Source organism: Canis lupus, chromosome 10 (assembly GCF_003254725.2).
Source record: "Canis lupus dingo isolate Sandy chromosome 10, ASM325472v2, whole genome shotgun sequence".
NCBI lineage: Eukaryota > Metazoa > Chordata > Mammalia > Carnivora > Canidae > Canis > Canis lupus.
Genome location: NC_064252.1, coordinates 22,554,449 through 22,581,751, shown reverse-complemented (window position 1 = coordinate 22,581,751; position 27,303 = coordinate 22,554,449). Strand labels below are relative to the sequence as shown.

The following is a 27,303-nucleotide window of genomic DNA, read 5'->3' as shown; positions in this document are numbered from 1 at the left end:
CACACTACTGATTTTCCCACTTTGGTATTACTATATTGATCCCTATGGATTTATTCTGAGTGTTTAATTCCTCCTGTACTGTGTATTCCATTGTTAAAGGCCCTGACGGCTCAGACCCCACTAAATGTCTACTATTGATAGCCCCCTGGTAGGATACCCACCAAGGGCTTGTCCTCCATATCCCTCCCCAAGTACTTGCATCACCCCTGCTGCAAACCCTTCCGTGGGCCCTACAGCTCCCAGGACTGAGTCCCAACTCTGTGTATGGTACTCTTCAGGCCTGGCCCCTCTATCCACAACCTGACACATATCCCCTCGCTTCGGGTATAAATAATACTACCCTGTTCCCTGAATAAACATGCCATGCTGATCCAGACATCTAAGCTTTCACTTGAGCTGTTACTCCCTCTACCTATAACCCCCTTCCATTTTTCTTTCATCTGGTTAATCCTACTCCTTGGTCAAAATCTGCCTAAATACACCCCTTCCTCCCTAAATGCTGCCTGGACCACCACCCCAATTTTAGATAGCTCTCCCTCCTCTAGCTTTCCCTCCTACACGTACCAAACACATCTCACTGGGCTGAGACCCCCCTGGAGGTCGGGCCCGTGTCTGCCTGCTGTCTCCCTTGGGTCTAGAATACAGTAGGTGCTCAATAACCATTTGATACAAGAACAAATGCCAAAATACTAAGTTCCAAAATATAATACTTCTATACGGAAGCTTAAAAAAAAAACACTAAAGAAAATGGCAGTACCAGTACTTCACACAAAATATGACCCACACACATGTTGATCATCCCATCCACCAGAATTTCACTGAATTGTGAAAAATAAACAAAACTGTAACTGCTAACTTAGAACTATCGGGTGGTAGGGGGTGGAAACCCAGAATAGATTTCATGCTCCAGTAACTGACTCCAACTTTTCTACAGCTGGGTTTGGGGGGGGGCGGGCAGGGGTGGTGAGGGGCAGAAGGAGAGAGAGAATCTCAAGGGTACTCCCTGCTGAGCACAGAGCCCAAGTTGGGGCTCAATTTCACAACCCTGAGATCACAACCTAAGCTGAAATCAAGAGTTAGATGCTTAACCAACCGAGTCTCCCACGCACCCCCGTAGTTGGGTTATTCTAAGTCGCCATGCATACTGTACCTGAGCCAGTACATCCTGAAACTGTTCTCTCGTGAGAGGCATCAGGAAGGTTGTGATAATTCTTCTCAGTTCATTCTTTGATACCGTCATGTTGTGACTGGTGTCAAGCAGCTCAAAAGCCTTTTTCAACGCATATCCTTTATCAGTGATTTTTTGAAATAAAAGCCGTTTAACATCTAAGAAGGACAGTATCGGATTTGCAATAGCTGTGGCTATAGAAGAGATACAGTTGTTTATTAGATGCGCTTAAAGCCAAGATCCCAAAAACCAACTTCACTGTGGACTAGAATCCAACAAACTTCCAAAACACTATTTCTCCTACTGTATTCATTGCTTTATGCATCTAAGCACTGCATGACTTGCAATGGCAAATCCATGGTCATTTTTTACCTCTGAAATGTGGCCAATGTAAAATGAAAATAGTAATGGTAAAAGGAAAAAAAAAAAGAGAGAGGAAAGATCATCCCCCCTATATAGGACATGTGTCATGACAAGCAAAAACATGGATTTTGGAATAAAACTCAGTTAAGAGCAATATCACTTCAAACAAATCTTTAAAATATATTAACTTTTCATCCCCTGGCCAATTTTTGAGGGGAAAACATGTAATTCTTAATCTAGATTATTTCCCTCTCCAAGACAAGAGATGAGAATGGCTAGCCCCTTTGAAAGGTAATGAAAGAATGTTAAAAGGCACCACATAAGCTTCCGGGAGGCCTGCACTTCCTGGGAGGAAAAGCACTCAAGTGGGACTGTGGTGCTGTGGGTCCCAAGGGTCCCCAAGTCACCAGGGGAGAGACAATACACCCCAGCCTCCTTCCCCTCTAAGATGAAACAGCCATAGAAATAAACACAGTAACTGCAAATCAACTCAAGGCATGGACTAGTTTCATAAGCATGGAAATGTGATTATTCCACTTTGGTATTTTGTAACCTACTAGAGAAAGAGGAGGCTAAAAATACAAGTGGTTTGGTAAATCTCTTCTATCTATTTATGAGATTGCAAAGGCATGGTGACAACTTATTTAGTAGCTGTCTTACAAAGTAAATTCTGAATGTATATTAAATGCCTTTAATGCTGTTTCATCTTTTATAAATTCATTTACAAACAGGACCTAAGGAAGGATGATTGTGGTTATTTCCATTCAAATGAGAATTTCTTATCCAGGTATTGAACCTTTCTGGCACAAGCTGTCACCAATGTTCATCTTCCCTGACACTCGCCAAGCACACAGGAGGCCTGTGCCAGGTGCTAGGGATGCCTTTCACTCATGATGCCTACTGCCTCTTTGGGTAGGGGCATATATAACCAGGAACACATTGGAGAAAAGACAGTGGCTAGTTTGGGGTGACAGGCTGAAGGTCTCAGGAAAAGTTGCTTAGAAGGAAGAGGTGATACTTAGAAGGAAGAGCAAGAAGGGCTGGAAGTGGGGGTACCATGGAGGACAGCCAGTGGAGACAAAGTGGGGAGAGGACAAGTACAGGAGGCATCAGCTTTAGAGATTAAACCACAAAGTCAGGGATCCCTGGGTGGCGCAGCGGTTTGGCGCCTGCCTTTGGCCCAGGGCGTGATCCTGGAGACCCGGGATCGAATCCCATGTCGGGCTCCCGTTGCATGGAGCCTGCTTCTCCCTCTGCCTGTGTCTCTGCCTCTCTCTCTCTCTGTGACTATCATAAATAAATAAAAAAAAAGATTAAAAAAAATAATAATAAAAAAATAAACCACAAAGTCGCCAGGAGCCAAGTCCCTGGTGCTCCCATCCAGCTTTGTGCTCTGGTCATGGGACACCGAGCTGGGACTTCCATCAAGAGGATAACATCATCCAATTTTCGCCCCAACATCACATGTAGGAGGGATAGAGAGGGGACAAAAGTGATAGTCTGAAGACATGTTGTTAACTACAGCCTGCTCAGACAAGTATTAATGGAGGTCTACACCAACATGATGAGCATGGAGGGAAAAGTAGAGGTGAATGAAAGAGAAGTTGAAATAGACCAAGTAGAGTCCATGGAATCTTCTGATTAGACAGGCAGGGTGAGGCAGTGGAAGAAGATATGGCTTGTATATGTGGTGTAAGCGGCCAGGTGGGTGGTGACACTCTTCGTTGGGAAAGGAAATGCTATAGGACGTGGCAAAGGCATTTTCCAAGATGGCCACAACCAGATCCCCGCCACACATGCTTGTCCTACAATGCCATCCTAACCCTCCTCCCATCGAGATGTGGAGCGTATATTCCTTCGCCTTGAATTTGGGTGGGCCCGTGACTAGGGCAGAATGATCTACATGACTTCTAAGAAGAGGTCACAAAAGGCGTCGCAGCTTGTGCCTCATCCTTGTAAGATGCTCATGCCAATTGCTGAGATGTGAGGAAGTCAAGAAGTCACACAGAGAAGCCACATGTAGGTGTTTCGGCCAACACCCCCGCTGAGGTTCCAGCCCACAGACGAAGCCAGACTTCTGATGATTCCAGCCCCAGGTGTCATTACCCACTGCCTTTGCACCTCCCCTCACGGAACTGCCTGGAATAGAGGCAAGCTGTCCCTGGGACCTGCTCAAATTGCAGATCTGTGAGCAAAATAAATGATTCCAAGCCTCTATGTGTGGAAGAGTTTGTACATAGCAATAAATACCTGGAACAGGAGAAAAAAAGTTTGTGGGAAAGCTAATGAATTCAGTTTGGGATCTCTAAGTGGAGATGTCCATTTGAAAGGTGAGCACCAAAAAAAAAAAAGAGAAAAAAAAAAAGGAAAGAAAGAAAGGTGAGCACATAAATCTAGAGATCAGAAGTGGATGCCACTGGACGTGCAGGTGTGGGAACCAGCCACGTGGAAGCCATGGGAGATGCATGCCACGCTGGAAGAGAAGGGAGACTTGTGAAACACTGACTTTTAAAGAAGGAGAATTCATTCATTCAAAAAATATTCACTGAATACCCGTGATATTTCGGCACTGCTCTAGGCACTAAGGGCTACAGTGAACAAGACAGGTAAGATCTGCTCTTGTAAAGCTGATAATATGCAGGGGAGAAGAAAGACAAAAAACAGATAATACATAAAAGATAAGGTAATGGTAGAAAAGATTACAAAGACAGTAAGAAAGAACGGGTTGGAGAGAGGCTGTTTTAGGTGGAGTAGTCAGTGAAGTCCTCTTGAGGAGTTTGATGAGCTGAACCAGAATGATAAAGTACGGCAGCCAGAGAAGCAGTTGGAGGGGACACAGCACCAGTAAAGGGTCCCTGAGCAGGAATGAGCTTGATGTGTCCAGAAAAGCAAAAGGTAGACAGAGCATGTGTTTGTCATGTGAGACAGAGGGCAGAAATTGCTAAGAGTGGGGTGGGGTGATGCTTTAGTGTCAGCGCAAGGACTGGGGCGGTCTCCACATGCAGTGGGAAGGCTCAGGAGAGTTCAAGCAAGGCACTGATCTCCTCTAATATATGCTTGTGTTCACAAATCACTCTACCTGCTATGTAAAGAGTAGATTCTAGAGGGGCAAGAAATGAGGGCGGAAGCCCAGAGATGAGGCAATTCCAAGGGTCCAAGAAGAGGTGACTGTGGCCTGAACCACGTAGCAGCCCTAGATGTGGGGGCGGGAAAGGGGAGGAAGCAGACTAGAGGTAGCCTAGAGACAGAGCAGATGAGGTTTTGCTGATGGACTGGCTCAGCAGGGCAGGGCAGGAAGAAACCAACAATAACTGAGGCCGGGCTAGAGGAACCACATAGATGATGGTGCCCTTTCCTGAGAAGGAGAACACCAGGAACCAAGAGATCTGGTTGGCCGGCTCACGTCTGAGACGCCCAGCAGATGAAGCCCAAGCAACTGGAGACCTAAGCTGAAGCTCAGGAGGGAAGTCTGGATGGGGCTATCATTTCCGTTATTCATGGTATGTAGGGACGTGGAGCCAGCAGCTCGCCTAGGAGGGGACAGACTCGGGGGAGAGAGCTGGGCACACAGCTTGGAGGGAAAAGAGACTTACATCTCCCACAAGACTCCCAGGGATCCTGTCATGCTCCCCTCTCCATTTCTGACTGCTGCTGGGCTCTCAGAAGCAGCTGACTCGCAGGGAGGAGCTGCCTGATGCCACATGGGCTGGGGAACACGATTTTTCCCTCTGCGCACCCAGCCCAGAACTCCTCCTGCTGCCTCCAGTGTTGTAGAGGGAGCCTCTCCTGTTAACTTTTGTTCACCTTGAAATCTTTTTTCAGACTTTTCGTATATATTATTAGTTGCTTTCCAAGAAGCCGCATCTTTGCAAATCAATAATTCTAATTTAAATGTATCATAAATATTGGTTTGAAACTCCTTGGCATTTGAAGTGAAACTTTTTCTTTCACGTGCCTAAGGCACTTTCCCAGATTTAAAATGAAAGCAGTAACCACACTTGCATAACCTGCTGGTGGGAGGACAAATTGATATAATCTTTCTGGAGGGCAATTTGACAAAATCTTTTACATCCGATTAGAATCTACAGTCACAACAGACTGTCACTCTCACCCTCACAACGAGAACAAGTGGGATAAGCTGAAGTATATAGTTTTTAAACCCACCGGAGAACTGAGGAAGGTAAAGAACCTAGAGATCCCAGAAAGGGCAAGCCACTCCTCCAAGAGGAACAACCCAGAACACTTTTATCCTTACAGAGTCCGACGGAGTAAAGCAAATTCATTCTAGACTAGGGTGCAGAAAAGAGAACCAGCTATTTAGTGGCCACACGTGGACAGGTGTGATGGGTTCAAAGGCCGGGGGGCTTCAATCCACAGAGCGAATCCGAGCCCAGCCTCTTGGGTCTTCCTGTGGGGGTAGAAGTGGTAAACCAGAACTGCGGGCGAGGTGCAGAGCTGTGCAATGTGGCCCCAGGAGGGTGGGCTTTTCTGGAAGTGTAAGGCAGGTGCTCCCCAAAGGCTGAGGACAGGGCAGTAGTATGGAGGCGAGGCCTTCTGAGGCACCCTGCCCTTCGTGGAACTGACCTCAACGGCCCACTGAAACCTGGGGGTAGTAGGATGGCAAAGCAGAGAGAGGCTTTCTGAGGTGCCAAAAAGTAGGAGCTGGGCGGGGGGACACAGAGAGGCCCCCCCCCCCTCCAGAGACCCTCTAAAACCAGCAGGGTGACTGTAATGCAGAGCACTCTCCCCGATGGGCCAACCCAGAAGGAAGCAGAAAAGCCTAGAGTCTCACCAGGGCTGTCTCTAGAGTGCTGAAAGGCAGTATTTGAAACCAGTGGCAATTGCGACCGAGTCCAGACACAGCTCGGTCTGGAGATGAAACCACGCCAGCCAAGCTCATGTGAAGCCTAAGAGAAGAGGCATCCTCTTTCCTGGCTGTGCTAGTCACTTGTTTCCACTGCGCTTCATACAAATGTCTGCTATTAGATCTTTTTAAAAGTGCAAGACAAATGAAATGAGGAAAGGTGACCTAATCAAGAGCAAAAACAGAGGATCCAGAGAGAGAACAGATGGAGGAAGGATCAGGTATTTAAGGGAAGAATGGTAAACACGTTCAAGAGATTACAGGAAAACTTGACAACGCGTTGCATGTACAGGGGATTTCAGCATAGAAAAGGAAACTGTTTTGTTTTGTTTTGTTTTGTTTTTTAGAGCACACGTCAAAGCCTGAAATTAAAAATACAATATCAGAAGTGAAAAACTCATTTGATCTGCTTAACAGCAGACTATATGTGATAAAGAATAGCCTAGTGAATAGACAGACAGGTCAATAGAAATTTTTCAAATCTGAACATAAAACAAAAAACATTTTAAAAGGAAACAGGTTATCTCATCTGTGGTTTACTCTGTGAGCAGTGCCAATTTAATATACAAGTTACACAAGTATGTCACCTCCATCTACACGTGCACGCATGAGAGAGGGACCAGCCAAATACCTCATGGTGACCACCTCTGGGGAGGCAAATGGTTCTAGGAGACTTAATTTAAACAAGAAAAGATAATTCAGTATTGAGAATTACCATCAGTAAAAATAGAAGGCAAATGACAAAAGGGAAAAAGAGACACTGATGGCATGTAAGGCAGATGAAGGGTTAACACCTCCCGCACAGGGAGAGCTCCTACAAATCACCAGAAAGACCCACTGCAGGTAAATGGGCAAAGGGTTATCAATAGGCAGCTCAGAAAAGAAACTCAGAAAGCTGACAAACTGGAGAATCAAAACTACCTTGACTGTTACAGAAAGGCAAGAGGAATCACAACAGAATATTGTCTTTGCACATCAAGTGGAGACGATGTAAAAGATAATAATCTGTGTTAGGATACTCCAGGACAAACCCTTCTAAGTCTTATTTGTGGGCATGTGCCCAGGCACACACTTCTAGAGGGCAGCGTGGTGGAGCTCATCAAGAGCCTCAGTGGCGAAGCCCTTTGATCCAGCAATCTCACTTCACTCCAGACTTCTCTGTAGGAGCAGACAGGTGAACTCAGATGTGTCCAAAGTACACTGTACTGTACACGTGGAGCTGCTGAATGGTGCTGGAAGCTGCTAGCTGAATCCATTCTCCCTTCTTCCCTTAGAAACAGAAACCCTGTAATCTAGGGAGACATTCATCCATCCTGAGGTCTGTATTTCCAGGCTCCTGGGTAGATGATGCCTGTGACCATGTGATTCAAGTCTTGCCCAGTGAGGAAGCACAGTGTCCAGTATGACTTGACTAGAATGCCTCCCCTTGGCCCCCTCACAAGGCAGATTTCAGGGTATCCTTGCCTCTATCCCCTTCGAGGTCTCCTAGAGCCTCAGGGTATGCACCCACTGTGCTTGCTGTGCACAAGCTTCTGTTCTGGTAGCATCTGGCTCACGCAAGGAAAATTCTTTATCCCCCTCTCTAGACCATGAGTGCCTCCTGGGCAGGGGCTCCACTGGACCCATCTGTTTATCCTCAGTACCTACGACAGTTCTTGTCACATATCGGGGTTTGGAAAATGTTTATTGCAGTTTTATTCACGATTGGCCAAGATGTGAGAGCAACCAAGACGCCCTTCAGGAGTGATGAGATAGGCTAACTGGGGCACATCCATAAAAGAGAATATTATTCAGAGATTAAAAAGTGAACTATCATACCATGAAAAGACAGGAAGGATCCCTAAGTGCACACTTCTAAGTGGAAGAAGCCCATCTGAAAAGGCTACGTACTGTACCACTCCAATTCTAGAACATTCTGGAAAGGCAAAACTCTGAAGACAGTAAGATGACCAGTGGCTACTGAGACTAGGGGCAGGAAGGGATGAGCAGAAGGAATATGGGGGATTTTTAGGGCAGTGAAACGATTGTGTGATACCATAATGCTGGATACATGTCCTTAGATGTTTATGAAAACCCAGAGAACATACAACACAAAGAATGAGCTCTACTGTACACTACAGGCTTTAGTTAATAACAATGGATCAATAATGGCTCATCCATGGTAACAAAGGTACCTCACTAATAACGCAAGGTGTTAATAATGGGGGACACCGGAGGTGGGAAGTGAAGGGGTGTATGGGAACTCTCAGCACTTCAGCTCCATTTCTCTGTAACCCTAAAACTGCTCAAAAAATTGTCTACTAATTAAGAAAAACTAAGTGAGGAGGTATAGTAGTTAAGTCCACAGATTCTGGAATCCCACTGTCTAGGTTCATATCCTAACCCTGCCTCTTTTAAACTATGTAACTTTTGGGCAAGTGGTTTAATCAACCCATCTCAGTTTCCCCATAAAGAACACAAGGACAGTAACAGAATCTACTTTGTAGCTCTACTGCGTGCGGTTAAATGATATGCAAAGCTTTTGTGGAGTCTGGTGCATACTAAACATTTTTAAATGATATCTACTGTTAGTGTTATTGCTTCATGAATACTCACTTGAAGAAGAAGGTCTGAACATATTTTGGAAACTGTTCCTTGAATACACTCTACATGGTGAAGAATGAGGTCTTAAATTCTTGAGCTTTCCTGTGTGAGGATACGAAGTTTGCCAATCTGGTATAATTGCCATTTTGCACATTAAATCCCTGTGACGTAAAAGAAAACAGATTACATTATCTTTAAGCACACATTACAAAGGTGGCCAACCTCTGATCTGTTCCTTTTCTGAAAGGATTGCTGGAGACTCTAAAAATGCTAGTCATGACCTTCTTGCCAACGTTTCAAAAACTCCTCTTAAAGTGAATACAAAAATCATGATTTTAGACTCGTTTCTAGCAGATCCAATAATTTTCAAAAATGGGAAAATAAAGAAATTCTCTAATAGGAAAATCCATCTGTCTCTGGACTACCACTGACTCATTTCTTTGGTGGGCAATTAAGGTGGAAAGTTGGATTCCCTATGGTCTCTCAAACTGCCTCACTGCCTATCCATCACTGTCAGAGGAGAGCAGGAAACAACAGCACCAAAAATGGTGCAATAAGGACCTCTGAAGATCCTCTCTTCCATGAAAATAATAAGAAAACTGGCAAAAATGGTCAGAACCAACTTTTTCAGAACTCTGGAAATTAACCAAAGGTTTAGAGCAATCTAAGAACACCTTATTCATGAAATATGGTGATATCTCAGTATGAACACCAAGTTCTGTGACATTTCAACTTTCCCTTGTCCTCACCTGCCCCTGCCCCCAAATCAGCAGAAGCCTAGAAACTAACAGCCTGTAATTTCAGTGACAACCCAGCAGTCTTCCCATCACTGGAAAGAGCAGAACAGAGTTGGAAGCTCCTTCAAGCCCAGAAAATGATAAAAGGCATTTGTTGAAAAAAATCAGACACGACTATTGTCTCAACTTCTGGGCTGCCTGAGGAGGTAAACAGATGGAGCAAATAAATAATAGACTAACCAGAAACCTTCAAGGACAAGTTGGGGAATGAAACACCCACATGGGCTTTGAGAAGCTCTCACATGTCCCTGGACCTAGAAAGCCACTCACACATGCAGAGTTGTAAGCACGCCCAGGGCTGCCCAGGACTGTGTGCTTGCTCTTGCTCGGGAAAGAACTGAGCAAGGCCTTATGCTCTCACCTATCGTTGACCGTGAGGCTCTGCACAAACAGGAAGTGAAGCCTAAGGAAGGGGTGTGAACTGCCTGGCAAAGGACTAAAGGAATCTCCAACACACTTGAAGGGCCCCTTGGCGAAGACTGGAAGACTGTTGTTTACAGGCATTTAAGGATATATCTCTCTGGTCATAAGCTGACCACTCAGCTAATCCATCACACACTTCAGTGGCCATCCACGACCAAACCTACAGACTTCACAAAGTTGGTTTAGAAGAGTCAGAAAACAAAATCCAAAACATGAAAAGTGGAAAGAATATGATTTCAAAAATTGCCATGTTATTGAAAGTGTCTAGTTTTCAACAAAAAATTTATGACATGCAAGAAAAAAAGGAGAAAAGAAGGAAGGAAAGAAAGACTCATACATACTTACCTTTAGGAACCATGCAAGCAAGAAAAGAGTGGGGTGAAATATTTAAAGTATAAATTTTATATTTATATGAATTTACGTATATAAATTTATATATTTGTATATATACATAAACATAAATATATAAAATATATTTTGTATTATATAAATTTCTTTATATAATGAACAAATAAAGCATATTTTCTACATTTGAAATATAGAAAGAAGAAAAACCCACCAACCTAGAATTCTGTATCCAGCAAAACTTTCCTTCAAAAGTTAAAGGCAACTAAATACCTTTCTTATACAAACAAAAACTAAGGAAATGTGTCACCAGCAAGCCTGCTTTAAAAAAAAAAAAAAAGAGAGAGAGAGAGTTGGGGCATCTGGGAGGCCAGTCAGTTAAACGTCTGTTTTCTTCAGGGTCCTGGGATCAAGCCCTTCCTGCTGAGCATCTCCCTCTCCCTCTACTGCTCTCCCTACTCATTCTCTCTCGGTCTCTGTCTCTCAAGTAAATAAATAAAATATATATTTTTTTAAGTTACAGTCTTCAGAAAGAAGGAAAAATGATACAGGTCAGAAATGCAAATTTACATAAAGAAAAAAAACATTAGAGAAAGAATAAATGAAGGTAACATAAACACATATGTACCTAAGAACAGAGCCCCAATATACATGAGGCAAAAACGGATAAAACCAAAAGGAGAAACACATACTTGCACAGTAACAGCTGAAGACTTCAATGCCCACTTTTAATGGTGGACAGAATAACTATATAGATCAACAAGGGAATGGAGGGCCAGAACACCATAAACCAATCAGACCTGACAGGAATTTAAAGAACACTCCACCCAACAATGGCAGGATATACATTCTTCTCAAGTGTACATGGAACATTATTCAGGATAAATCATATGTTAAGACATAAAACATATCCTGATAAATTTTAAGACCTTGAAATAATCAAAGTGTGTTCTCTAACCACACTGGAATGAAATTGAAATCCATCATGGAAAGAAATTGAGTAATTCACAAATATATTGAAATTAATACACTCTTAACTAACCCCAGAGGATCAAAGAGGGTAAAAAAAAAAAACTCATAAGTGAAATTAGCAAATATTTTTGGATGGATGAAAATGAAGGTACACATGCCAAACATTATGGGATGTAATGCTTAGAGGGGAATTTATAGCTATAAATGCCTATAGCATTTTTAAAAAGAAGAAAACCTCAAATTTATAACAATCTTCTTTCTTAAGAAGCTAGAAAAATAAGAGTAACTAAGCCAAACTAAACAGAATAAAGGAAATAATAAAGATCAGAGCAGAAATGAATGACATTGAAAAGACAAAGCCAACAAAATGAAGAGGTAGTTCTTTGAAAAGATCAGCAAAGCTGACAGTCTTACCTAGATTCTCCAAGAAAAAATGAGAAATATTGCATATACAAAAATCAGGAATGAAAGAAAGAATATTACTACAGATCTCACAAAAACAAAAAGGTTAAGGGAATACTGAAAACAACTGTATGCCCACATATTAGCTAATCTACACAAAATAGAAAAATTCTTAAAGACACAAGCTACTTAAACTGACTAAAGAAGAAACAGAAAATCTGTAGACCTATACCAAGTAAAGAGATTAAATTAGAAGTCAAAAGCTTCCTACGAAGAAAGGCCAGAACCAGATGCGTTTCCTGGTAAGTTCTACCAAACATTTAAAAAAGGGCAGCCTGGGTGGCTCAGCGGTTTAGATCAAGTCCCACGTCAGACTCCCTGCCTGGAGCCTGCTTCTTCCTCTGCCTGTGTCTCTGCCTCTCTCTCTCTTTTAAATAACGATCTTTTTAAAAAGTTTAACAAAGCATAATTAAAATCAATCAATCCTTCAAAAAACAGAGTAAGAGGGAACACTTACCCACACATTCTATGAGGCTAGTATTACCATATCCAGATAAAGACATCAGAAGAAAAGAAAGCTAAAGATAGGGGGGGAAAAATCTCTGACAAATTGCTTGCAAATAGGGCAACCTGGGTGGCTCAGGCGGTTTAGCGCCGCCTTCAGCCCAGGGTGTGATCCTGGAGACCAGGGATTGAGTCCCACGTTGGGCTCCCTGCGTGGAGCCTGCTTCTCCCTCTGCCTGTGTCTCTGCCTCTCTCTCTCTCTCTCTCTCTCTCTCTTCTGTGTGTCTCTCATGAATAAATAAATAAAATCTTTTAAAAAATTGATTCCAAATGGAATCCAACAACATATAAAAAAATGAGATGTCATGACCAGGTGAGATTATCCCAGGAACTCAGGGGTGGTTAAACATATAGAAATCAATCACTATAATACACCACATTAATACAATCAAGAAAAAACATGACCACCTCAATAGATGCAGAGAAAGCATTTCACAAAACCTTATACCCTTTCATGATAAACACACTCAATAAGCTAGGAATAAAATGGAACTTCCGTGACCCAACAGAGGGCATCAATGAAAAACCAATAGCAAATATCATACAGAATGGTAAAAGAACAAAGGCTGAAAGCCTTCCCCCTAAAATCGGAAAAAAGGCAAGGATATATTCTCTCACCATCTATTCAACATTGTACTGAAGGTTCTAGCTGAGCAATTAAGTAAGAAAGGAAATAAAAGGCACCCAGCTCTAGTGCCACAAGGAAAGCTTTACAGCCTCACTCGTCTGAGGTTCCCAACTTCGCAAACCTTCTCAGGAAAGAAAAAGAAAAGGAAAAGGAAAAAGAAAAAGAAGAAAAGGAGGTTTTCCCTACTGGACTTCACATTTAAATGCAAGTGCATAATTATTTAATATTCAAAAATAGATGGATGTGTGTGGCACTATTTCAGTATAAAGAATCAGTTGACAATGGCACTAAAGTGCTAGACTTTAAGAATCTCAAGTTTACAGAGTTAAAGAAATGAATCAGAATTTTTTTTTAATGTGTAAGAAATACACACTGGATGGTGCTCTGGTCTACCTCTCTTTGGGCAGTCCCTGACACCCTGGCATGGTATGGGTCTAGATTTGTCTCATATGCACAGGTCCCTGTGAGCAGGGGCCATACCAGGGCTGAAGCCATGCGCATCTGACAGCAGAGTCCCACATGCATCTTTCATCAAGTAGATAAATTTATCTGAAACCTAGAATCATAGCATGGGTAAATTTCCAGAAGAACATGGCTTAGTATGTGTCCATACAGTCAAAATACATTTATTGAGCTTCCTTCTAGAGGTTTAGGGGTCAATGAACAAAACTGGCAAAATCATGGACCTCATGGGCCTTTTATCCTAGGACTGGAAGACAAACAATAATTAAGGAAATGATACAAGTTAAAAAGTACTATGAAGATACACAGAGCAGAGGAGAACAGATGACACTGAGCACAGGTAGGACAGAGGCCAGAAAGGGAAGGATGCATTAAGAGGACAAAGAGGCAAAAGGAGGCCAGACAGAGGAAAGCCGGGTAGGCTCTGGTGACGGGCTCACTCCGAGAGTTATATGTGAAGCCATATACAGAGAAGAGGGCCAATTAAGTACAGGGTTATGATCTGGCCTTTGCATTTAAAGGATCCCTCTGGCCATACATCAAGAATGGATTTAGAGGGGCAGAGGAGGAAACAGAGGCACCAACTATAAGTCCACTGAAATAATGCATGCAAGAGAAGATGGTGGCTTGGATAGAGGTGGTTTCGGTGCAAGTGTTGGGAAATGTGAGATTCTAAGTATGTTCTGAAGGCAGGGTCAATTGTATTCTCTTACAGGTTTGATCTGGCTTGCGGGAGAAGTGGTAGTCATTAACTGAGAGGGGAGAGACCCTGGCAGGATAGGTTTGGAGGGGAAGATCAGGAGTTCCACTCTGCGCATGTTAAGTCAGAGATGCCTGTTAGATCTCCCAGGGGAGATACTGAATAGGCAGCTGGATATACGAGCCTGAGTTCTGGGAAGAGACCAGGGCTATACGAGCCTGAGTTCTGGGAAGAGACCAGGGCTGAAGACACAAGTGTGGGGACTGTCAGCACACAATGGACATGTAAGGCGCAAGAAGGTGTGAAGAGAGAACATGTGCCAGAGCTGAGCTCTGGGGTGCTCCAACACTCAGAGTTCTGGGAGATGGAGAGGAACTAGCAAAAGATGACAAAGAGCAGCCAGTGAGAAAGGAGCAAATGAGGAGGAGACTGGAGTGTCCTGGAAACCAAGTGAGGAACATGTTTCAAAATGGAGAGATGGTGTGTGTCCAACGCTACAGTGATCAGCACAGAAGGTAAGGACCAAGAATAGCTTTGGATTAAGCCATGCAGGTGGTCCTGGGAACCGGAAGAGGCGCCACACTGGTGGAACAGGGCAATTTCGCATGTAAACTCAGAGGACTGTGATAACTGGGGCGGGATAGGGCTCCAGGACAATGGGGAGCACGTGTGAATACTCCAGGTAGCAATCCAGCAGGAGGCACAGTACGGGCGGGATGGAAAGGAGAGGTTGCCCGGTCCCCCGGCTTCACCAGTGAGACAGGATCCCAGCTCATGGACGAGCCCTTTTTAGGAGCACCATCGGTTCATGGCTCCTGATGGAGAAGGCGGTGGACACAGATGTGGCGACGACTGGGTGGGAGGGTTCCCTGGGGCTTGGGCCTGTTTCCTCCGGGAAATAGGAATCTGGCCACCAGTGGCAAGCAAGAACAGAAGAGGCGTCCAGGATTGAGAAATGACACAAAAAGTCGTCTAGAAGAGACGGCCAGGGGAAGGTGGGAGAAGTAGAACGGCGAGCAGGGAGCTGTAAGAGCACATCTGAGGTCCATGGGCATCAGCTCGAGAGCCAGGCCCGGGGGGGGGGGGGGGGGGGGGGCGGGTGCAGAGTGCTGGATCCACCCGGAGGCAAGGTTTTGAAACGTGGGTGTGATACAGGAAGGGGCGAGTGTGTGCTGGAGAAGGGATGCCATTGTGCACATCCTGCTCAGAAATGAGCCCTGAGAATGATGGCAATTCTCAGTATAACTGAAATAATTGGAAGGGACCGAAGAAGTGAAGAGACCAGAAACTCAATCAATCTCATGAAGAATTTGAAGAAGGAAAAAAATGACTCATTCAATGAGCATCTACCGGCAACTATGAGCCAGGAAACGTGCTTAAGATTTATGAAACCCCATCACTGAAGCCTCCTCATGTCCAACCACTTACTGCGCTTCCCATTTCTCCGGGGAGGAGGCTGACACTCGGAACAGGCCAGCAAGGTGCCCAGGATTGCGCAGCTGCTGAGCAGAGCCGGGTCTGGGAGGAGAGCTCGTCCCAGGCATCAAGTTCAGACGGTCACCGTGACCAAGGCCTTCCTGGTGCTTTTTACAGAACTCATAACATGCTCCTTGCACAAGGTGGCACATCTCTGGCTCCCCAAGCTGCCTGGCTGGTTAGGAGCGCTCGTCCCCTGCCTCAACCCACTCTGCAAGCACGTAGGGAGGACCTGCTGGAACTGCATTCCTGGTTGTGGTTATTGCTGATGCAAATAACCACTTGCTTTATTTTATCCATAAATTCCCTTCCTAATAACAATAAGGCATGCCAGGGCTTTGGCCTCATGCCTTATTACACCACCTGAGGAGTGAGATAATCACCCAGAAATGTACTGCCTGTTGTGCATTTTATTACTTGAATACAAAGTGATTCAATTCAAGAAACACTTAGTTGAAGACAGCATGAAAAAAAATAATAATCATATGAAAAGTAATTCTTCCTAATGCTACTGAGCACACTGCAGGGAATAATCCTCTTCCAGCAGGAGAATGGTCTGGATGACCTGTTGGGTCTTCTCCAGTTCTAATTTCTACCGATTGCAGGATCATAAAAGCCAGTGAGACTTCACTTACAATGTGAATATTCCAGAGAGCCAGATCCAGGTAGTTCTGACAACAGAGCCTATTTGGTACTCGACCTGAACATTCATGGTATGGACATTTTCCAAGCAACTATCCTCTCAGCGATTCACTCATTCTTCAGCAAATACAGCCAGCCACGCATGGGTGAGGGTGGAGGGATGGAAGGAGAAGTATGAACTGCCCGACTGGCAGCAGCTCACCGTCTAACTCAGGATTTTTGGAAAAATGCAACATGCGCTTCAAGTACAAGAAAGGGTATCCCCACTGTGTGAACAACGATGCTGACGCAGCAGGTAGAAATGCAAGTGTCCTGTCCTCAAGTGGCTGAGAATGTGACCTAAATTACTCTCTCTCTGGGGTTCAGGACTTTTCCTGAGAGATGCCATCTTCAGTTCACCCCAAGGAGGAGAAGAGCTAGTCTGTCTGTAGACACCTCATGCAGAAATAACATGGATTTTTATTGTCACAAATAGTATTATTTGAAAACACATTTCCTTTCCACCTTTAAAAATTAGTTTTAAAAGGCTATTGAAGAAGACACACAGGGATCCCTGGGTGGCGCAGCGGTTTGGCGCCTGCCTTTGGCCCAGGGCGCGATCCTGGAGACCCGGGATCGAATCCCACATCAGGCTCCCGGTGCATGGAGCCTGCTTCTCCCTCTGCCTATGTCTCTGCCTCTCTCTCTCTGTGACTATCATAAATAAATTAAAAAAAAAAAAAAAGAAGAAGACACACAGATATGTACAGTAGCTTTTTTTTTTTTTTTTTTTTTGTACAGTAGCTTTAAAAGAGTGGTTCTCAGAGCATCTGGGTGGCTCAGTGGTTGAGCGTCTGCCTTCGGCTCAGGTCATGATCCCAAGGTCCTGGGATTGAGTCTGCATCAGGCTTTTCACGGGGAGCCAGCTTCTCCCTCTGTCTATGTCTCTGCCTCTCTCTCTCTCTCTCTCGGTCTCTCATGAATAAATAAATAATTTTTTTTAAAAGAGTGGTTCTCAAAATATGGTAGTCCCCCAACCAGTAGTACCAGCATCACCTAGAACCTTCTTAGAAATGCATTTTAGGGCAGCCCGGGCACTCAGCGGTTTAGTGCCGCCTTCAGCCCAGGGCCTGATCCTGGAGACCTGGGATCAACCCCATCACTGAAGGGGTTGGTTCCCTTAACACGTCAGGCTCCGTGCATGGAGCCTGCTTCTTCCTCTGCCTGTGTCTCTGCCTCTCTCTCTCTCTCTTTCTCTCTCTCTGTCTCTCATTAATAAATAAATAAAATCTTTTAAAAAATGCATTTTATCAGGCCCTGCCCCAGGCCAACAAGAAACTCTGAGGGTGGGGACCCAGCCATTTGTGTGTTAACCAGCTGAGACCACTGCTTTAGGAGACCCTAAAGTTGATGTATGAGTCTATAGTCTTTGAAGGAGGCTCTGTAAAGTTCCCTGCGTAATATCAAAATGAAATAAAAGACCACAAGTTTTACATTGAAGCAATTCTAGAAGATGCGCCTAGCAGTAATTGAGTGCCTATTTTGCTGACCATCAGTTCATCATCAATCCTGTGACAACCCTGTCAATCAGATACCATTATCCATATTTTTAGAGGTAGAGAAATTAAACCAGAGAGAAAAGCCAAATTCACTCATGAGGCCCCAGACTTGAACTCTCCTGAATTTAATGCTAGGCTTTTTGCCAGCTGTGCCAGGGGTGTGTGTGTGTGTGTGTGTGTGTGCGTGCATGCACACTTGCATGGGTGCACGAATGACTTGTGTGCCTTCTCACATAAACACAAAGATGAGCACAATGAGGTCTACATATGTTGATAGAACAATAAGAAAACTTGCTCATACTCAAGGGATACCTTGTGTTTGCCAAACAGTCTAACAATTCTGCAACCCACTCAAAAGAACATGTAGAAAAGCAAAAGCAAGTCATCTACATAACAATCTAATCAACTATTAGGATTCTGGGGTTTGTGCCCCCTCCCGGATCCCAGCCTCACACTCCCCTCAATATCCTAGACTCGGCTGGCAACCCCTCGTCTACTGTTCTAAACATAGGGATTGTAAGAATGCAAGCTGATTTACAAATATATTCCAAATGATAGGGTATCGTAAAAAACAATTTAGCCAGTCAACTGAATTCAATTTAGCAGAAAAATCTGTGGTTATAAAGTGACCTGCCTCCGGGGCCTGCAGCCCCACGTGTCTGAGCCACAGGCTTCCTCCACCAAGGGTCTCCTCTACTCACGCGCTCCCCACATCCCCACACGGGTTCTCACCTTCCTCCTGAACCTCACTTTAACCAATATCACCTCTTGCAGCATACATTCCAAGCCTACCCCCCATCACACACACACTACAAGACACACCCACACAAACTCAGAAATCAAATTCAAAATACAACACAAACATCTCAACATTAATATGCTTTAACAGAGTAGTATAAATAATGATTATAAATATGTTGAAAAGTAAAAATGTGTTTAGGATGATGTTAAGAGAAAAGGTACAATGGGGTAGATAACTAGGAACACAATGACAGAAATGTCCTCCCTCCTGTTTTCACGGGAGGACAGGGGCCACAAAAGGGACAAAAGTGGCTATGTGACATGGGGACGGCGGGGGGGGGGGGGGGCAGGGATCTTTTCTATTTTAAAGGTCTTTAATAAGCATCTCGCAGCATGTTAGAAAAAACATGGGGATCCCTGGGTGGCGCAGCGGTTTGGCGCCTGCCTTTGGCCCAGGGCGCGATCCTGGAGACCCGGGATCAAATCCCACGTCGGGCTCCCGGTGCATGGAGCCTGCTTCTCCCTCTGCCTGTGTCTCTGCCTCTCCCTCTCTCTCTCTCTGTGACTATCATAAGTAAATTTAAAAAATTAAAAAAAAAAACAAAAAAAGAAAAAACATGCCTACCGGGCCGCCCAGCCAGCCCGTGGCCTAGCTCCTGCCTCCTCACTCTCCCCTCCTGGCCTCCCACAGTCTGGGGGTCCCTCTCGCCACCCAGTAAACTCCTGGTACCTACAGATTGGGATGTGACCATCACCTCCTCGGCGAGGTCTCCTAGATCACCCTGTCTACGTGCTCCTCTGAAGCCTCTCATCACAGCTGGCCCTTCCCGACACTGCTCTCCCTACAGCTGGGAGTCACACTCGCATTTGGGAAACAACAACCTGGATTATACGCTCCGTGAAATAAAATGGGGCTTTTACTACACCTCTGAACCCCCAGCCCCAAAGTTTAGGGTCACCTGGATCCCGTTTAGGGTCATCTCCCGCCTTCTCGCCACCCAATGCAGAAGTTTCAGCATCACTCCTGATTTCTCACTCTTGGTCCCTCCGGAGAACTGGTGACCAGCATCAGAAAGGTCTCTTCAATTAACACCCAAGACCCTTCTGACTGTCCCGTGCCTGTCTTCCCTGTTAGACGATTAACATCATGACGGCAGGGGCCACATCTGATTTTGGCAGTCCAAAAAATAACGAACGTTAAGTTTAACTGAACCGAGTGTTGTGGTTTTGTGATAACTTCTATCAGCGGGAACACAAATCCTAAAGAAAAAGCTGACACCATTTTGTTTGTAATGTGCCTTCTAAATCACGGACACAAAAATCTAATTTCAGAAAGTGTCTCAGAAAATCCACTACCTAGTGACCATGCTCAGTCTCACCCCCACACCTAACTCGATGACAGATACGGCAACAGGCAGCAGACAAACAAGTGGTGTCAGGAAAACTGACCGCCCGTCGGCTGTCAGACAGCTGTTCCCATCTCAAAAACTGTTTCCCTGGCAGCCTTTTGAAACGGACGAGCTGGAAACCATTCCGCTCCCTCCCCCAGCTCCTGTGAGCAGACAAGGAGCGGTTAACACATCCTATTTATAGTGCAGCCAGGCCCAAGCTAGTCCTAGGATGCTGGCAAGGCAAAGTCGCCACGGTTGCCCACCGAGTTCAGCAAGGGAAAGTTTTGCTGCTGCTGCCACCTATCGGGGGAGCTGAGCGTGTGGCCACCGGGAAAACCTGCACCGCTGGCCCCGTGGTGAAGCAGTTTTCTGATGTCCCCAGACTTGTGGAGTATTTGTAGTCACGTTGAGCACTGAACTAAGAACACTCAACTGTAAGATGTATAGACACTTGCAGTTCTTAGACAATTTTGGCCCCAAAAATCAGCATTTAGCATGTGCTTGCTGCACAAATGACACAAACCAGACAGAAATGATACTATCATCATCAGCTTGTAAGAAAGCACTTTCTCTCCAGGGAGGCCTTACACCCAACACGGGTACGGCGAACTGGCCACCTTCTGCCCCGCCGGCTGACACGAGCGGTCAGGGACGCGAAGCGGCTCACCTGGCCTTGGTACTGCAGGATTTGGTGCTGTTGATTGTGGAAACGTGTGTTTTGGTGCTATTCTGTTTCATTTCCTTCAAAATTAACGACTTCTGAATTTGTGGATTTTGAAAAATAAGAGAGCAATGAGTTAGCACAGATTGGCAGGCAGATTTTCTTATTTACCTTACCAAGCTGCAAGAATGGAGTCTCTGGAAAAAAAAAAAAAGAATGGAGTCTCTGGGTCTGCAAAATAATCAGCTGATTTTGCAATTTACTAGAGAATTGTGTCAAAAACCTGAGGCCAGGGGCACCTGGGTGGCTCAGTCCGGGAAGCGTCTACCTTCAGCTTGGGTCATAGACCCAGGGTCCTGGGACCAAGCCCCGCATAGGGCTCCCTGCTCAGCAGGGAGCCTGCTTCTCCCTCTGATGCTACCCCTGCTTGGTGCTCTCTCCCACACTCCCTCTCTCTGTCAAATAAATAAAATAAAATCTAAAAAAAAAAAAAAAAAAAGCCTCAGGCAAGTCCTCTAAACGAATTCATACTAAACTGTTGGTTTCCCAGGGGAGTGATCTTATGTCAACACAGTAGGAGCACCACTCATCTGCCCATGTGTAGATCACACACACACACACACACACACACCCCACAATCACACACGTAACCCTACAAAGTCCTTCATGGTATCACAAGGCCATGCAGGACGACCCTTGCCTACTTCTCCGTCTGTCGTACCCCTTCCCCTGGCCTTGGTACTGCAGGATTTGGTGCTGTTGATTGTGGAAACATGTGTTTCCATTTCCCTGAGCCTTAGCCACAGTGACTGTTGGCTGGCCCTCGGACAAGGTCTTCCTACACCGAAGCTCTGTTTTCAAGGGTGGTAGCGCCCCCCTCCAGGCCACTCATCCTTGTCTCGGGTCTGCCTAATTGCACTCTTCCTCCTTGCAAAGATCAGTGGGTTTGAGCATCCATCAGAACCACCCAGAGGGCTGGTTAGGAACAGATGGCTGGGCTCCAGCTCCAGATCCCAATCCTAGATCTAGATCTTGGGAAGGGTGGGGCCTGAGAACTCGCCTCCCTAGAAAGTTCCCAGGGGATGCTGCTGCTGTTGCTCCCGCCCAAAACCAATGCCACAGATGTCAGTTCAAATAACACTTCCTCAGGGAGCCTTCTTTGGTACCCCCACATTAGGCCACGCCCCCATTACACACTTCCACAACGACCTCTGTGGTCCTTTGTAGCCCTTCGCTCAGTTTTATCTGTATGAGGATAATATAGTTAATGCCTGTCTCCGTAGACTTGACATTCCAAAAGAGCAAGGGCCAAGTTAATTTATGTCATCAGTATACCTCCGGATCCCAGGCCAGGGGCTAGCAGTCAGGGGTATTCAAACTCACTGAGCAAAAGAATGAACTTGCTTCCACTTTCAAACCTTGGTAAATCAAGGCAGGAATCCCTGTCTTTGATTCTGGCCTCCAGCTCTCTGACCAATTAGCAAAGACCGTCAATTTACTTGCAAAACACTTGTCTATCTATTCCTTGTCCCTCTCCACCCTTAACATCACAGCTGCATTCACTCTCACTCATCTGGATTCCAGGAAGAGCCCCACACATTGCTTCTGGGTCCCACCTTCTCCCTGTAACCCATCCTCCCCCGTTCCCACTATTTATCTTTCTAACACGCAGAAATAGTTGTGTTACTCCCTGGCTTAAAAACATGCCGTGCAGAACTCTACATGTGTTAGAATCTCACAGAACGATGTGCCGAGAGGAAAAAAAAAATGAGTGCATGTCAAACTACTGAGACTTGAATCCAGTCTGTGCTTTAGTGACGAGTGCTGTCCTGATGGCGTCATCCTGATTTTGATCGTTGTACTATGATTATTCTGTAAAATGTTATCGTGGGGGCAGAGGGGAGACTGGGGGCACAGAGGAACTTTCTGTACCAATTCTGCAACATTGTGAGTCGAAAATCATTTAAGTTTAAAAAAGAAAAAAAAATGCAATACTTCTCCAGGGTATCCAGAGTAGTCAAAACCCTAATTGTGGGGGGAAAGATCATTCATTCCCAACATTAGTGACCTGCCCCCTCCCTGAGCGACCACCAGATGCCAGTGCTCCACGAGGGCTGCCTTTTCACACAGCCCTCCATGGGGGCCGTGTCCTTCCTCACCTCTGAGCTTGGTTCATGCTTTTGCAAGGATTCCCCCCAGCTCCCCTGCCTGCACACTGCAATTCACTGGTCAAGATGGAGGGCACAGCCCCTCCTTCGTGAGGCCTTCCTTCCTGTCTTCCTTAACCGACACTAATCATGCTTTTACAGAGAATTTGGTCTCATCATTTTGTTCTGCCAGTAGTTTCATTTAATAAAGAAAAGGACAAAAAGGTCAAAAATACTATAATCCCAGTCCTTTGCTGTGGGGCCAGGTGGGACAAAAAGCATAAAGTAAAAGTATGGGTACCTCCCAGGCCATCGCTCTAGCCCTACTTCTATGTTCACTCTGACTCTCTGCTTCCAGACCTTTCCGTTGGCTCTTCAACTGTGGCCCTTGCTGATTGGTGAGCCCCTCCAGTGAAGGGATGGGCTGCTCTTCACACCCGGTGCCTACCCCACAGCCAGGTACTCAGGGAGCTTTGTTCTCGATGGACCACAATGGACAACACCTAACACTGCGAGGGCAAGAAGACTGGGCTAATCTAACTCTTGATTCTGGAAGCTAAGCAGTGCCCTGGGCATAAGTGTGGCACTCTGATGAGTTCTATAGGTCATCACTGGCTTCACACCACTGCAGTTTAGAATTCTCTGTATTTGGAGACATTAATTAATGACTTCAGGGGTGCCTGGCTGGCTCTGTGGGTGGAGCATGCGACTCGTCTCGGGGCTGTGGGTTTGAGCCCCAGGCTGGGCACAGAGATTACTAAAAATAAAATCTTTTAAAAAATTACTTCAGAACTTGGTGAGGTAGAAATTAAGAAGGCTTATGAATCCAATGCCCCTACACAAGCACCAAGTCAGAAACCATCAAATACACTTCTTAGCCACAGGCAAACACAATTAGAGGGCTATTTCACGGATACATTTGTTTATTTGCCAGATAAGTATTAATGTCCAGTTTTTAACAGATGCTATTTATATCAGAATCATAACAAAAGTGCCATCCATCTGCCTTGGCATCCAGAGAAAACATAATTCAACACAAGAGTAAGAAATGTGTGCAGCCAAACAGAAATGGCATCAGAAGCAAAAATTGTTGGAACTGGTATCATGGGGTAGGAGGGGAGAGATTGTCACTTGGAAAAAGTTGCAAGCAACACAAAAGATTTTGGCAGCTAAACCCGAATACTTGAGAAAAATCTTTCTGCTTGTCTAATCTGATATCATATGGATGTTTTATCATATTTTGGGACACATCCCCTATAAAGTTCTCTTTTTAGCCTTCCATACACTCAGTCATTTACTGAGCATCTACACTTTGGACAATGGAAAAAACAAAGAGTTTAAAGTTAAACGTGGGGTCCAATTGGTTCCACTATTTCCCATCCAGCTCCCAAGTTAATTAGCTTCCCTGGACCCAGTTTCCTCATTTGCAAAACAGAAACAACATCTCTCTTAAAAGCAAGTATTCTTAACCTGGAATTTAGGGTCCATGTGCGTGTTTCTGGAGATCCTCAACCCTCTGAGATTATTTTTGTTTAAAGATTGATTGATTGATTGATTGATTTGCAAGAGAGTGCAAGCAGGCAGAGGGAGAGGGAGAAGCAGACCCCCCGCTGAGCAGGGAGCTTGTGTGGGGCTCAATCTCAGGACCTCAGGATTATGACCTGAGCCAAAGGCAGACACTTAACTGACTGTGCCACCCAGGCGTCCCAAACCCTCTGAGATCAAATGCAAAAGTGTTGTGAAATTTTCTAGAGAGAGGATATATTGCTTTCACCAGCTTTTCAAAGGTCAAGGGAACCAAAAATGGTTAAGTGCCAGTGCTCTTCAGGCTGCAGAAGAGTCCGGGATAACGTATCTAAATCACAGGACACATAGTAGGTTGTGGCCACTATTTGGTAGCTGCTGTTATATTTATGTCCTGGGAACACACAGAACGTGGATCAGAGGCGCAGAAACATGCACAGTTACGGCGTAAGTGGTGAGTGTCCTCTCAGGGTTTTATAAAACCACAAAGGAGGGAAAAACTGAAGTTGGCCCAGAAAAAACCCAAGCTGTAGAAAGTGACAGGGCAGAGGCATCAAGAATATCAGGACAGTGACGTGACCCTCACTGCAGTATCCTTGATGCCTAAACAGGTCCTGGCATATAGCAAGGGCTCAATAAATAACTGTTAAGTAAATAAGCAAACAAATTACTAGAACTGACCCAGGGTACAGGACAACAGTATTTACAAAGTCCTAGGGGAAAAATAAAATTCAGGTGTTACTGAAAACCATTAACCATGCAGAGTTCTTTCATCACACACAAATGTAGTAGTTCACCTCCTCTCCCTAACTGTGAGGACATGGAGCGTACACCTTAGCCATTTGGTAGTAATCAATCCCTGTCCAGGCTTTGTGATCAAGACCTACACGTTAGAAAAGCTTTAGTTTTCCAGAGGAATTAAAATGCTTGATTTGCAGGGCAGTGCGGGGGGCACCTGGGTGACGGCCAGGCGGCTCTGACTCTTGATATAGGCTCAGGTCGTGATCTCAGGGTCATGAGATCAAGTCCCACATCGTGCTCTGCACTCAGAGCAGAGTCTGCTTGTCCGTCTCCATCTCCTTGCTTGCTCTCACTCTTTCTCTTTCAAATAAGTAAATAAGTAAATAATTTTTTAAAAGATGCTTTAGTTGTCTGGACAAAATAAATTCAATTTTCTCTCTCTCTCTCTCCTAACTTTCTTTTTTCTTGAGTTTACAAGAAGCACACAACTAAATTGGCAACCCAACTATACTAACAATTATGGACAATCTGAGTATTTTCTCTCCTCCTGATGTTACTTTTCTATTCTATTTGTAGTCTTCGTGAGCTTGATTACCATGTGTTTATTTTATCATATTACGTTTTTTTTTAATTTTATTTATTTATTCATGAGACACAGAGAGATAGGCAGAGACATAGGCCGAGGGAGAAGCATCTCCCTCCCTGTGGGACTCAATCCCAGGATCACAACCTGAGCCAAAGGCAGATGAGCCAACCATATGCCCTACCGTATTACATATATTCTTAAAGGTCATCTCGAAGTCTTGGGGGACTAGAGAGCATATAAATACTTGAGTGCCAAAGCACTAGTCAAGAACACAGACGTTCTGCGATCCTGGAGTAGAAGGCACACTCTACCATCTCTCTGCTTGGAAGATCCTCCACTTCTCTGAGTCTCTTGCTTCATCGACAAAATGGAAAAAGCAACTGTTCCCTTCTGGAAGGAGGTGGTGAGGACTGAACTTGAACATGGACATGAGGCCCCACCAGGCTGTGCCTGGAACACAGTAAGTGCTCGGTAAGTACTAGCCAGGAATAGCAGTGGTCACTGTAGGTCTAGCAGCAGAAGCAGAAGTTATAAAAGTACAAATAGATGCAGAGAAGAAAAACAACCAAAACAAAGTGAACCAAAAAAGAGATAGTAAAAGGTCAAAACCAAGAGATAAAGAGGTAGAAAACAAAGCTCCTCAGTACTGGAAGTTGAACATACTGATTGTTCTGTTTAGACTTTTCTCAAACAGAACCCTTTCCTTTAGAGCTCCTCTCCCAAACAGTGTGGATCCTGGGTAGTATTTCATTGAAGCTGAATTAATATTTAAAAGTTACAAGAATCAGGGACGCCTGGGTGGCTCGGTGGTTGAGCGTCTGCCTTCGGCTCAGGAGCTGATCCCGGGGTCCAGGATCGAGTCCCACATCAGGCTCCTCACAGGGAGCCTGCTTCTCCTTCTGCCTGTGTCTCTGTCTCTGTGTGTCCCTCATGAATAAATACATAAAATCCTAAAAAAAAAAAATGATAAAAAAAAGTTACAAGAATCCAATCTCTGTGATGGTGCAAGCCTACATCTAAACACACTTCACAAAAAGGTCAGTTCGCTTGTGTATTTGAAGGAAGAGAGCAACTGTTAGCTTCTTGCCTCACTTGCAGTTTCTCGCGTGCATTGTACAGTTTATCTGACAATCCTGGCAGGCGAAGGAGCCTCCAGGAAGACCTACAGTGACTCCCAGCAACTGCTACCCTCCAACGTTTACTCCTGATACACACCTGTGAAGAAGCTGTATTAGAGCAACTGTCTTGTCAACAGCCAGTTGCCTCCCAGTGGCTTCCTGCGCTGGGCGGGCACCGGCCCACTGAACATCCTCCTGGAGCTGGTTCTGTCTCCATGTGCCAGTCAGCTGCAGGAGTCACAGCGAGAGCACCGGAGAGATCTCTGTGCACCGGGAAACAGGTGGATGGCTGCAAAAAGGGGAGGGAAAGGCCAAAGTTGGAGAGCAAATTTAAAGTCTCAAGTAAGCATTTCTTGACAGATGTCTGCAAGCACCTCCCGTGAGCCAAGCACGAAATCGAAGGGGGAGGGAAAATGAAAGTACAAATAACAAAAATAACCCTGGGGCTCTCAAGAAGCTCCTAGTAG

The 27,303-nt window shown here is 45.0% G+C and overlaps 1 protein-coding gene across 6 annotated transcripts in view; it reads right to left on the bottom strand.

The window, feature by feature from the left end:
- The window catches only part of EFCAB6 (EF-hand calcium binding domain 6), a 234,292-nt gene that overhangs the window by 205,495 nt on the left and 1,494 nt on the right, over positions 1-27,303 (bottom strand). For 4 of the 6 annotated variants that reach the window (XM_049115749.1, XM_035721765.2, XM_035721766.2 and 1 more), the window contains exons 2-5: positions 26,934-27,125; positions 20,727-20,818; positions 8,991-9,139; positions 1,151-1,362 (exon numbers count right to left, since the gene is read on the bottom strand). In XM_049115749.1, the coding sequence (XP_048971706.1) occupies positions 1,151-1,362; positions 8,991-9,139; positions 20,727-20,797 (432 nt within the window). In that variant the 5' untranslated portion in view covers positions 20,798-20,818; positions 26,934-27,125. Of the gene's footprint in view, positions 1-1,150; positions 1,363-8,990; positions 9,140-20,726; positions 20,819-26,933; positions 27,126-27,303 lie in introns of those variants that run through there. The other 2 variants (XM_025457135.3, XM_025457182.3) reach the window with 2 other exon arrangements.